This window comes from Azolla caroliniana, unplaced genomic scaffold (assembly GCF_043228905.1).
Source record: "Azolla caroliniana isolate FFs.n. ecotype wild unplaced genomic scaffold, voAzoCaro1.0.p SCAF_5, whole genome shotgun sequence".
Lineage (NCBI taxonomy): Eukaryota > Viridiplantae > Streptophyta > Polypodiopsida > Salviniales > Salviniaceae > Azolla > Azolla caroliniana.
Window position 1 is genome coordinate 305,465 of NW_028230440.1, and position 13,854 is coordinate 319,318.

Consider the following 13,854-nt stretch of genomic DNA (forward strand, 5'->3'; position numbering starts at 1 on the left):
CCTTTTTTTATGTAAACAAGTAAGTTCTAACACAAACAAACTTCAAAGAACACATATATTACACAAACCAGTTGTAGAACAACTCTTAGTATTCTAACATAAACAAACGAATGAAAAAAGATGACGAGCTTAACCCTCACTCTCTAATATCATATGAAGATCTTATGTAAGGTCTACATAGGACCTCAATACAAATTACAATTGAGAATTTTACAAAGATATGTATGTGTGTGCACAAAAAATGTGTGTATGCGAGAGGAGGAGAGATGAGAGGAATGCTTATAACAACCACAAAAACAATGAGTTTGTATTAATAGATCGAAGGTGAAAATGGTATTGTGGTACAAGACATGTTTATATTCAACGTCCTTTGTGTATTTTACGAAGAATAAATTGTAGCCATGCATGATGAGAGAACAAGGGGAATATTAGTCAAATTTAATTCACTTAATTCAATCCATTGAATGTTAAGAATATTATTGTAGCCCATCATAAACTTATTATAGAAGCTAACCTTTTTTTTTTGGGAAAAAAGAAAGTAACCATTTTGGAGGTTGAAAGTGCCACTAAGGTGTGCCATGTGTGGATGTCATGAATGGAGTAGTTGTCCACATGCAAAGAAACTCACGATGTTGAGCAGTTTTAGCATCAGAATCTCCAAGTATACCGTCCCATTGACCCTTCAAAGTATGAACTATGTCCAACCAAATATTTATAACCAGTTCTAGTGTTGCTTTATAACTTGCTAGTTGTTTCTTCCGCAGATCGCATAGACTTTGAAATATCGTAAAATGTTTACACTAATGAAAGGATATATTTTTTATGTATATAAAAACTTATTATAGAAACTAGACAGACACAACACGAGTTTTCGAACAAGAGTTATCACACACAGAAGGTGCAATTGGACATGACTTCTCAACACCCCTGTTTGACCATTGTCACATGAAGTTGGCCACTATGAACGTGAAGGTCTCTTGGTGTAATCATGTAATAATGTTGTTTCTTTTTTCTTGTTTTCCCTCAAGCAAATAAACATGGCACACAAACACCTGTGCCATAACATGCTCGATCACATACACATGAACACTTGAACGCGTGGATACACATACATGCATGATGCAGTATAGGTAAACACCAACATGCATACGACTTGATGTTACGTGGGGAGCCTAGTGAAAGCTTCCTCTACTTCATAGGAATATAAAAATCGAGGAACGATCTTACAAAGTTACAAGCATCACATTTGTACAATGTCATTCCAACAGGACAGAGGTCCTAGACTTGCCAACATTGCATACATACATAATTTGCCAACTTTGCATACATTCATACATTGGCCAACATTGCATACATGGAAATTGCCAGCATTGCATACATTCGTACATTGCCCAACATTGCTTACATGCATACATACATGTGTTTATGAACAAATATGATATGACTCGTATAATGTTAAAAGACAATGCAGACATACACACACATGCATTAACCTTTTTTGTAATGTTGTTGCACGTGCTGGTGTTGTGAGAACAAATTGTTTTGTTTTGTTTGTTAGGCCAAGCGACGCATACGAATCCAATGGAATTGCATGCAATGAGATGAGAAAAAGGATCGAATCGATGCGCCACTACAGTAGTGCTCTTCCTCCCTTCTACCTCATCCATTATTCCATTATTCATCATCAATTCATTATGATCTGCCACATACAGCCTATGATCTGTACGTACGTCTATTACTATATATTCGGCCACATCTCTTCATTTTGATCTGCAGTGGAGAGAACATCGCCCCCCATCAAACCCTATTATAATTTATTAGTGCTTCATTCCATGTTGAAATGCTTGCTTCTGAACAGGCATCCTGCAGACCCCCCAAAATCCACGCTTCATCGGGGGCGTGTCTCTCTCTTTTAACATGTGCCCTTCCTTGATTCTTCATGAAAAAGCTCCCGCATGCCAAGGTCTTGATCAGAGGAAATGGCTATGACCATAGCCGCGATGAGATCCCATCCCCTTACCATTCCATGATGAGCCCATGGCCACGATCCGACCATTGCCGTTGCGGTGGAGTCGATTCATGAACGATTATGGGTCGCTGTGGCTCCTCCAACCTGATCCCGCTGTTGTTCTCACCCCCCGCTATGTCATCGGCCTCCTCGCCTTCCTCATCTGCATCGACATGGTACGTGTTGTTTTCAGTGTTCTTCCTGCTTACCTTCCTCCTCCTCCCCCTCCTTATGAACTTTGTCATGATGTCTACCAAATAGGTGCTCCAAATCTCTCCTCCAACACACCTGGTCTGGATCCTAGGTCTGTCATTGATCCTTATCCTCGTTAGTTTGTCAGACAATGTGAAGTCATTGCCAACTCAAGGGACCTCATTCCACCCGTGATTGGTTTGAATTCATCATTCGACCATTCCTTTGTCTGGTGGCACTCACAACACCACAAACTTTCAACATGTATGCATCATATTACTTTCCATGCATATTGATCTTAGAAAGTCCTAAGACATTCAAGAAGAAAGGGTGTCTGTGATTGCAGGATGGATGCACATGGACATGCATGAAGGAAGGTTTTTTTGTGGTGGTCGATCATAGTACGTATTTACGAAATTCATGAAAGAAAGGGTTTTGTTGTTGATTGTAGACTATACTAAGGCCATCATGATTGGGGTTGTGATCAATATATTCGTCCTTGGCTGGTTCAATGACAATCATGATATCACCCATTGTGCAAGTTCTATAGAAATCATAGAGGCTGGGACATTGGAGAAGGAATTGGGAATTCTCCATGAGCCATGTATGGTTGGTTTGAGGCATGCTTAGTTTATCGTTGATCCAATGTGCAAGTATGAATGCGCTAAAATTCAAGAATGGGTCATCTCATTATTTGATGGAAGTAGTTAGATAAGGTACCAAGGGACAAATAAGGCATTCTTGTATAGGTACCTCTGGAGAATGGAATCAACTCATTCCCCTTCATGGGTGCACAATACATTTCTATTTGTTAATCTTGCAGCATTAAATACTGTTGTGGATGCGTAGCTCCAATCTTATCATTGGGCTCTCGTTGTTGAAAGCTTACATTCAGTCTTTTTTGTAATGTTCTAACCAGACGCAGGTTTTAGGAGTTTTGTGCTATCAACTATTCCTGGGGACATATTTTCCATGGCACTTGTATCCCTTGATGCTTAATCGGGCAATCGAACTCCTTGCCTTGCTTTGTTCAGATGGCCATGTTCCCTCCGTGGTATAATTCTTTCTCAACTTATAGTTGATTCATTATGTTGTTCACAAATAAGTTTTGTTCATGCCAAAGCTACGTTCGTACTCATGAAAATTGAAATATATATTGTTATTCATGCCAAAACATGCCATGTCTTCTAAGATTTAATTCAATGTATGACCATCAAGAGCACTTCAGATAGAAAGGTTTCATCAAATCATGACATAAGCGATGGCTATGTTGTTTGTAGACTTCCAAACACAGGAATGCTATGGTTATCAAAATTGAGCGATGTTTCTTTTATGTGAATTTCTATTTAGAAAAATTGACGTGGTTTCTCTTGATCACATGTGACATTCTGGTACGGTACCTACGCACAACTCATTGGCTGTGGGTGAGAAGAGAGATCAATACATGATTGTAAATTGCATTTATTTTGTCTCAATAGACATAGGCACAGGGTTCTTTTATAATGGTTTTTGTTAAACTATACCAAATATTTTGTTTATTGAATGCTGTGAGAGATGCATCTCAAACTAGACAATTTTTTTAAATCTACAAATTCTCATTTCTTGACATCATTTACATGAGAGGAGGAATTCATTGACAAGAGGTAGGCTGATCAACATGAGATTAGGGTATGTTCCTAACTACAGTTAAGTACCGATGTTTGCTGAATCTCATCACTACAATGACATTATATGCATTTGGCACTGGGAAAATGTTCCTTGTTGGGTCAATTGGAACAGATATGAACCAATTATAGTGAGATTGTGCATGTGATCCTAACAATTTAACCATGTAGCAATGTAGGTAGTAGGCGACAATATTTGCTTAGGTTGAATCCTAAGTATGTGTTGGCGATTAGGTGCATATGTTTGCTCACATTTTATGCTTGTAAATTCCAAATACAGTACTCAATGGCACAAGTCTTCTTGACAATATTATCAATGGTGATATGTATCCAAAAAGAGCCATGTGGGAGATTCAATTGTGTTGCAGTTTTGGTCCTTTATGGACTTCTTCTCTCTTATGAGGTAGGTGCATCACACACATAACCCAATCAACAAAACAAATTCTGAAGTGGCCTTCAAATCCTCTTTGTTTGATGTATTTATATATGGTTTTAATGCAGTAATTTCACCCCAATTCGATTGTTTTGAAGATATTCGTTGCGGCTATGGTGATCAAGATCTCTCATATCCCAATTCTTGGATTGGGTGATGAAGGCAACAGGAATAGAACTTGGTTACAAGATTTTGAAAGACAACGAACGGTAATTATTATTAAACAAGATTAGTTTGATTTTAGGAAATTACCAAACATTCCTGGTTTGAACAAAATTCCCAGGATACCCTCTCATTTCATAAACATGATGGGTTATATAGTCAAGGTAAGGTGCCAAATCACTAGGCAACTAATTATAGATAAGCTGCCTAAAAATATATAGTATGAAGAACACAAATTTCTTCAATCATGATGGTTCAAATTTAAGCACCAATTATTGGTTTGACTAACAACCAATGACATGTGGCATTATTTACGTGATGATGTAGACACACCAATCCATAAATGAAGAGAATGAAAACATGCTCAAGGATTATGACGATGTGATTGTTGCTGTCCAACAGCCTGATGGTGAAAAGGTGTGTATGTGTATGGACCATCACATCCTTACTACTACAAAGAGTTTGTTCTCTTGTTGCAAACATGTTTACCATTATACAATGTGTATGCGTGCCTATGTCTTGGAAATGATAAATACTTGTTAAGAGCTTTGAATAACCTTCTATGCATAGCAATGTCTTTGCATGTCTATAATCTCATTGATGCAAGGCTCAGATCCAAGATATCTTCTATCACTTAAGTGTTTTCATTTGTTGCAAGATGTATATAAAGCACACAGTTTTTGGTTGCAAAGAAATGTATGAAGGACCTAAACCCTATATACATGTTTGGCCATGCCTTAAAGGCTGAATATATATGTATACATCCATAATCACGTGTCAAAATGGTTATAAACATGTTGCAAAATGCTGAAAATTTCAGATATGATGCACAATTAACTGAAAACTACTTTGTTGTTGGTGTGGGGAGTTTAGTACGCCATTGCAAGATTGTGCAAAGAGATTGACACCTTTCCAAAAGAAATACACTATGCTGAGACGTCTTCGAGAGTAATGCAAAAAGTGCCACCTTACAAAGTAATACAAGAACCGTCACAAGGAAAGCAAAAAGAGGTAGCATCACAAATAACGCATGATCCAAGCACGGAAATTGAATCCAATACTAATATATATGAAATAGGAAGTAGCACCACCACTATACGTGATGGCTCTCAAGGACTACAATGTTTAGAAGGAAAACCTAATATAGAAACCAACATTCATCTATTGGAAGGTTCAACGAGCATGGTTTCATCCATTATACACAAAGATGAGTTCGAAGATGAAAAATTCTTGTTAAATCTGACTGCTGAGATCATCTCCCTTGTGTTAGAGGGAGGAACTTCTCATGAAAACATGAGAATTGAAAATAATAGAAAAGAAATATGATGCCTAACATATTTCTTTTCACAAGGTGTATTGTACTAATTATGATAGTATATTGTCTAGTAGAATATTATTAACTAGTTGCTATATTGTGGCAATTTCCTGATGCCTAGATAGAATTTTAGTTCATATTTGCAATGCATCTGAAAAACAATGAACCACCCATATGACATACATAATTATTAATCGGTATATTATTCGGACTAATGTCAATAGCACTACCTAGCACTTTGAAAACAATAAGTTTTCAATCATTGTTGGTAAATGTCGTGAATGACATCTCTCTCGTCTTTGCTATATAAATCATATTAGTTATGACTAGCTCTACAACTATAATTCAAGTGTTTATTCTTTTAGTGAAAATTACCATACATGCTCAATGTACAAGAATTGAGTTTACACTTCTGAAGTCAGATTGACATTTACTCAAAGCAACAAATGACACAAATTTTCTGAAGATATTTTAAGCATTAAATATCAGCAATTACAATGTATCACGAACAAAACCGCCCATAAAAATATATGTACAAAACTCTACACAAACCATCTTTATAATGGAAACAAAATGATTTTGGATAGGCTATATATGCCTATAGCTGCGCATGTCATCAAACTACATAATATATATAAGTAATGTCTGCATAGCAGTAAACATACCAAGCTGGTACGCAATTCCCTCTTACTCCATTATTTCACATCAATCATGAAAGCTTATCTGCATCGATTCTTTCTGGCCTGCATAAAATTTAAAACAGCATATGTTTTATTCTTTCAGAATACCAACCAGAGAAACCCATAAATAACTTTAACATGATTCATGCTCACAGGATTAAGCAAAAGAAGATGGCAAGACAATAAATACATAAAAAGAACCAATACAAAACAAATCATTCTGCATGTTGAGAATAGATGAGTTCAATTAACTATTATTTTCTTGCATTAAAACACATCTTAAAGGTTCTTTTTTACTTTAATAATCAATGTATCATAGATCGACATTCGGAACTTTCAACCTTACATCATTGCAAACAGTAAAATAGCCATGTTTCTGTAACTTTAGAAAAACTGATATAGCCTTCAATAAATCTCTTCATGTTGCCTTTAACACTTTCAATTTTGTTTATATTTTTCACTTCTTGAAAATATCTTAAGTTGATCAGCACACAAAGATATTAACAGAACATGCCTATATCAATCGTTTAGAGTCTAGACCAAATACTACCGTGCCTCTGTGAGGTAGATATAAAATCAGGGGCTGTGCCCTGTCTAGTCTTTGAATGTATATAAAATCAGGCGCTTCAAATTTAGATTCTGCTTTAGCAACTAGGCCAGCCAGATTTGTACCAAACATCCTTAACAATTCATCAACACTGGGTAAAAAAAAGGCCAATGATCTGTTAAATATATTACAAGCTAGTGAGTGGACAATGATTGCTATCCTATACGGGTGGATGAGGAGTCATATCATAAGGAGAGATGGTACTCTGCTCTTGTGAGTTTTTGGTGTGCTAAAGTTCCTTACTGTAAAAAAGATAGCAGCTAATCAATGATATGATAATTTCTAATGAATAATTTCACATGAAACAACAATCTTTTAAATGACCATCTTAACATTTTAGTGTGCATGTCTACAAGAGTATTATCATCTCCTCCCATCAAACATTAGTTCCTTTGCTGCTGCTGTGAGAGGGAACTGAGGACTGTTTTAGTTATACCTTGTCAGATCAACAAAATTGATAATGTGCTCAAGGTCAGTCACATACTTCTTTCTCAGCAAAAGAGTTCAATATCAAAATTCCTTCCTGATGAATTTGACTGATTGTACAAGTTGCGCATCGGATACCTAACTCCAGTTTCTGGTGGCTGAAGGATAGCAAAAGACTATTGTATTAGCATAACATACTTTTCCCTGGCCATCAAAATGAACACACTAATAGCCAGTTAAACCTATGATACAACATGGTTGAATCAATGGAGACTATTATATGAGGCTCAATTTTCCTACCTGCTCAAAATGTGTTAAAAAATACATGCTTATCTTCAACTGTTGTACATTCTAGAAGTTGACAATCATCACATATGCTGAACCATAGTTCTCATCAAATGCCATCATTTCATTAAAACAGCATTTTCCTAACACTAGAGGTTGAAACATATTGAAAGATTTCAGCCATTTCCTTCACTATATGTATTCTCATTACTCAACCTTTATCTGCATAAGCATCAGCATATAGGTTGGCCATCATCACAATACGTATCCACTTTAGTCATCATCTATCTGCATAATCATCAACGTATAGGTTGGAAATCATCATAATATGTATTCTCTTTACTCAACCTCTATCTGCATAAGCATCGGCATATAGATTTGACATCATCACATACGCCGAGCCATAGTTCTCATCAAATGCCATCACTTCATTAAAGCAGCGTTTTCCTAGTTTAACATTCCCGTATGTCCTACAATTCGTCAGCAATGATGTCCAATGTAAGATATTATACGAAAATGGCATTGCCTGAAGTAAGTCGGTTGCCTCACTCAAGCATCCTGACCGGCCCAGAATGTCGATTATGCAGTTATAGTGCCCCAGAACAGGGAAGTGTTCACAATCTGAAGTCATCAACTGAATATGTTGACAAGCAGCTTCAATGAGACCTAAACGACTGCACATTGACAAAAGACTGATCGACGTCACATAATCAGGCTTAACTCCTTGTTGCTGCATTTCTTTGTAGAAATTCAAGGCTAAAGCATATTCATCATGCAGTGCATATCCTGCCATCATGGCATTCCATGTTACAACATCCCCTTTGGACAGACTTCTAAATTCTTTATCCGCATCTTCACGACTCCCACACTTGGTGTACATATCTATAGTTGCACATTCAACAAATTCATCCATTTGATCACTTTCAATCGCATATGAATGAAATAACCTGCCTTGGTCAAGAGCTGTTATACTCGAACAAGCTTTCAAGACGCTTGCAAATGTTAGATTATCTGGCTCCATTCCATCTTCCTCCATGAAACAAAAAAGCTCAATGGCTTCCTCACCGTGCCCATGTTGTGCATATCCTGCAATAAGTGCATTCCAAGTCACAATGTCAGGCCTTTTTCCGGCTTGTTTCATTTTCATGAAGAGATGAAGAGCCATCTGATAATAGCACTGCTGGGCATAAGCAGAAATCATTGCATTCCAAGTCACATGGTCTCGAACAGATAGCTTTTCAAACACATGATGTGCTTCTTGAAGATTCCCACACTTTGCATACATATCTATCAATGTATTGCCAATAGATGCTTCTAACTCAAAACCACAAATGATTATGGAAGTGTGCACTGATTTCCCATTAGTTACATTTGCAAAGTTGGAACATGCTTTTAGGACACTAAGGAACGTTACAGAATCTGGTGGACTGTTCCCATCATTTATTAATTTCTGATAAAGTTCAAACGCTTCAGCATTGCAACCTTGTTGTACATACCCTGTGATCATGGCATTCCAAACTACCAAGTTTTTTACAGATAAACTATCAAATACTCGACGTGCATAGGATAAACAGCTATTTTTACAATACATATCAATGAGAGCACTTCCTATATACATATTCGAGAAAACACCACTTTCAAGGACATTGTTATGAATACATTTTCCTTGATTAAATGTTTGGTCAGTGGAACACGCTTTCAGTATGTTTACCAGTGTAACTGTATCTGGCTGTATGCTTTGATGCCACATTCGCTGAAATAAACAAAGAGCATCCAGCCCAAAACCATTCTGCGAATATCCTCCAATCATTGCATTCCAGGTTACCTTATCCTGTTTCAAAATTTTGTCATACACAGTTCTACCATCGTTGACATTCCCACACTTGCCATACATGTCGATAAGTGCATTCCCGATCACAGTATCTTCTAAGCCGTTTTCAATAATATGGCTATGGACTACCATCCCCAATGTTAGACCTTTGCAAATGACACATGCTTTTAAGATTGCCACAAAAATGTGTCCATCTGGTGTTCTCCCTGAATGCTGCATTTGAACATATAATTCAATCCCTGCGTCTGGTTTCCCATGATTGACATGTGCTGAAATGATTGCACTCCATGTGTAACAATTATGTCTCTTTAAATTGTCAAAAACTTCATTAGCTTCTATCAAACTACCACACTGATCAAACAATCGGATAAAATAGCTTCCAATGTATGCATTACACTGCAACCCCTTCAAATCAGTGAAGGCATAGGCTTTCCTGCCCATTTCCAAATCCTTTTTCTCTATACATCCTTGTAGAAAGCAACCCCATACACTATCTGGAATATTCTGATCCAAATACTGCAGAGCCCTAAATGCATCTACGAGGAGCCCTTGTTCACACAATTTTATCACAACATTTAAATCTGTGGACAATCTATCTCTATTTAATCTGCATTTAAGATTCATTGGGTTGTCATGATTCGTACCCACAGTATCACAACTCCACAATTCATGATCTTTCATTCTCGAGATTTTGCAGGACTATAAAACCTTTCACAATTCCTCCTTCGGGTGCTGTACCCATGATGCTCCATCAGTTATAACTGAGATTCTTTGAATAAGAGCATCACTCTCCATAGCTGTAAGTGTGTCTCTATTGTTAATAACTTCATTCTACTAATGTCATAATCCCTTGACACAGATGCTATCCTTTACAATGGTAGGTGATGCTTCATTATGTCCTGTGAATGCATGTATGTGCTGATCACCTCTATGTGTGGAATGGACCAGCATAAGCTTCTCACCATCTACGGCTTTGGCTTAGGTGATATGATTGGGTTCAACAAACAAGTCTCTGACGTCTACCACTTAAGTTTCTGTTTGATTCTATGATAAGAAGAGGTATTCCAAAATAAAAACTGCGGTTTTCCATGGTTCAGTACCTGTTTGTGTCTTCTGTAGAGTAGTATGGTCAATGTATGAAAAACTATGACTGAAACAATTATTTTTTGACAAAGTAAACAGTTTGTGTCCATTCTTCTATGGTACATTACTCAATCTTCGGAGGAACATTAATATTTTGATTCAGATAATCCTACCAAATTCCACAAAGCTAATTCGATATCCTATATCTATCAAGAACCATGCAACAAGAACAAAGGACAAGAAAATAAGAAGTGGTTCAAATATTTAGGATATAGAAACAAAAAACTTGTTTGAGATACTTCATTATTTCATTGTAAGACACAGTGATAGGATAAAACGTTGGTGGATTGGATGCAAATGAAATTCCTATAAAAAATAACAAAAATCCAACAAGTCAGAAGATGATATCCTATGTAACTAATATCACAGTCAGTTCCAAGAGGAAGCATTATCATATCACATTTGGATTCAACGATGGCATAGTCTCCTCCAACATTTGAATGTTCACAAAACATCAAGATGCTTGAGTTCATGGAGTGAGTATATCTTATCACCATTTCATGATGCATCAAGATGCTTGCCAACAATAACAGTAGTCTCCACTTTGTTTACATTCCAAACCTCAAAGGGTTTTTTTTCTGATTTCACCTCACAATCAAAGTTTTTTTCCAGATTTCCACCAGCAAAGATGCCAAATTTCCTTTGTTTTGGATAAGATGAAAACTACAAACTGAGTTGACCTTTGCAGAAAATGAGTAAATAACTCATAGTCAAGTTTATTATCAAAAGTTCTATGGAGTTTAGACCTTTTTAGAATCTGTCCGTATCCAAGAATTAAAATGAAAGACTATACCTAAAAACATAAAAACTGACACAGTGAAAATCAGTTGCAGTCTACTTACCTTTGAGGAGGATTGCTAGTATATAGACGAGAGAGTGACCGTGTGATTGGCTTTGGTTCCTTTGGTTTTCGATGCAATCCAAATATCTCTTGCACCAAGGGTATGTGAACTAAAACCAATTTCCATGCCAAAAACCACCCTGCATAGATAATCAACTTTGAGATCTTAACATTAGTATCTGAACAGCAATTCGACAACATCCTTTGAAACCTCTCTGAGTATTGCGCCAAAAAACACAGAGGTTCTACATCTATCTTTCTCTCCCTCTCTCTCTCTCATAGGTCATATTTGACCTCCGAAGACGATAATATAATCTATCTATCTATCTATCTATCTATCTATCTATCTATCTATCTATCTATCTATCTCTCAGACACACACACACATATAACCCCTGCCTAACCTACCATCACAACCATAAGTTCACACCTGGAGCACGATCGTTGTGTGCTTCAATTACCGAGTTTCCACAGACGCAAAAGAAACAGAAAAACATTTTTTTCTTACATCGATTGAAAGAGGAGGAGATTCGGGAGATTACCGAGTGTTATGCAGGCGACGACAAGCGCGAAAGCGAGCACGAATCGAAACCCTAAAATGAACTCGGAAGCCACCATAGCTTGTTAAAAAGCTGGTCCTCCTGGTTCATACTTCAACACAAGCTTTCTTTCTGTGTTTTCTGCATCGACCATATACATACCATGTTGAAGCCAGCGTTCGCATGTTCAAGAAACTCGAAAGAGACACAAATTGGCCGAAAAGCGTTCTAAAGGCCAGAAGCACAATTTGTTATGAGACAAAGACACATACCAAAACACGATCGATAGGACACACCCGACCCATTTCAACAATCAAATTTTGGTGTTCGGTCAACTTCGGTACACGTTCCGATGTAAGCCAACAACCAAAGAGCATATCATTTCAATGTGTAGTGTTGTGACATTTTCACATTATTGTGAACATCTTGTGCAACTGTTGGCTTCTAAATTTGAGAGAGATTAAAGGCAATGACTCGATGACATCTAAATGCACTAACCTTGTCTTGTGCCACAAAAACTTGTTATAACCCGATTCAATATGATTGAACTAGTGTTGGGAATCGGCATTGCACATCTTGGATTGTCCAACCAAATGGCTTTGATTTTGGCTAGAATTACTTGTTTAATATATCTTTTAGTTGGCTCCAATTTTCAAATCTATTGTTTTGGTCGAGCCCTTAGGCTAAATTGGATTACTAAAACTAATTGAAGAGTTAGAAATATGTTTACCCAAACTAGTCCTTTATCATGGAAGTTGATGCATCTAATTTTGCACTTGCATACCTTAAAGAACCTTGTACGGATTATAATAAGTTTAGTTGCAGGATATGATGGCTTGTTGTTTCATAATAGTCTTTTGTATTTTCTTGATGGCCCCCTCCATCTTTGAGTCTTGCGATAGTACCATGACATGTGTATTTTTGACAAGGACAATGTTTGCACTTGCAATATATGTCCTTGATCTAAGATACCTCAATATACTTTATATGGATAGTTGCAACTTGCAACCATTTCCATCTCTTGATGATCCATGGGAATTCATTTCTTTGGATTTCATTACAAATATCTCATCTTCCAAGGATTTCGATGTCATTCTCACAAGCTTTTTTACTTAGATGAGGCATTTCCTTCTATATGTACATTAAGACCATGAGTATTAAGGAAACATCAAATTCAGTTATGGGAAAGGTATCCATGGATCATGGTTTTGGCATAGACCTTCACCATTAGAATACCATGTGTAAAGCTAATGATATTATATTATATTTAGTCCATGCAATTGATCTCTATCCGCTTATAACCCTCTTGTCCCCCACCTCAGCTAAGTCCAGGTGGCCCTCAATCCACAGGAGCGATTGATCTCTATCCGCTTATAACCCTCTTGTCCCCCACCTCAGCCAAGTCCAGGTGGCCCTCAGTCCACAAGAGCGATTGATCTCTATTCGCCTATAGCTCTCCTGTCCCCCACCTCAGTTGGGTCCATGTGGCTCTCAGTCCACAGGAGCGATTGATCTTTATCCGCCAATTGCCACCTCGTACACGATAGCCCTCTTGTTCCCCACCTTAGCCAAGTCCAGGTGGCCCTCAGTCCACAAGAGCGATTGATCTTCATCTGCTGGTTGCTAGCTCGTTTTCCGTCACTAGCCCCGTCCAATTATCAGGGCCGACAGTTCTACGGGGATGTCCTCAACGTCATTGTAGCTCAACTCGGTGTCCAACAGATGTTT

General features: G+C 37.4%; 3 protein-coding genes across 5 annotated transcripts; 1 reads left to right on the top strand and 2 right to left on the bottom strand.

Annotated features, from left to right (window-relative positions):
• The first annotated feature begins 1,931 nt into the window (after positions 1-1,931).
• LOC147863432 (uncharacterized) lies at positions 1,932-5,944 on the top strand. The gene is made up of 6 exons (XM_087319214.1): positions 1,932-2,184; positions 3,120-3,254; positions 4,145-4,267; positions 4,396-4,506; positions 4,787-4,876; positions 5,333-5,944. The coding sequence occupies exons 1-6, from the start codon at positions 2,038-2,040 to the stop codon at positions 5,783-5,785; spliced, it is 1,059 nt and encodes a 352-aa protein (XP_087175340.1). The 5' UTR covers positions 1,932-2,037; the 3' UTR covers positions 5,786-5,944.
• A 286-nt stretch (positions 5,945-6,230) lies between these two features.
• LOC147863433 (uncharacterized) lies at positions 6,231-12,268 on the bottom strand. Of its 3 annotated transcripts, none has more exons than XM_087319217.1 (3): positions 12,130-12,268; positions 11,589-11,727; positions 6,231-6,517 (listed from the first exon to the last, which is right to left on the bottom strand). In XM_087319217.1, exons 1-3 carry the CDS (start codon positions 12,203-12,205, stop codon positions 6,484-6,486), a joined length of 249 nt encoding a protein of 82 aa, XP_087175343.1. In that variant the 5' UTR covers positions 12,206-12,268; the 3' UTR covers positions 6,231-6,483. The 3 variants fall into 3 exon arrangements, with proteins under 3 accessions (XP_087175343.1, XP_087175344.1, XP_087175342.1); XM_087319218.1 differs by lacking the exon at positions 6,231-6,517 and adding an exon at positions 8,722-8,858; XM_087319216.1 differs by lacking the exon at positions 6,231-6,517 and adding an exon at positions 10,584-10,716.
• On the bottom strand, positions 7,549-10,284 carry LOC147863434 (pentatricopeptide repeat-containing protein At3g16610-like). The gene has a single exon (XM_087319207.1). The coding sequence runs from the start codon at positions 10,282-10,284 to the stop codon at positions 8,116-8,118; it is 2,169 nt and encodes a 722-aa protein (XP_087175333.1). The 3' UTR covers positions 7,549-8,115.
• Positions 12,269-13,854: the final 1,586 nt, after the last annotated feature.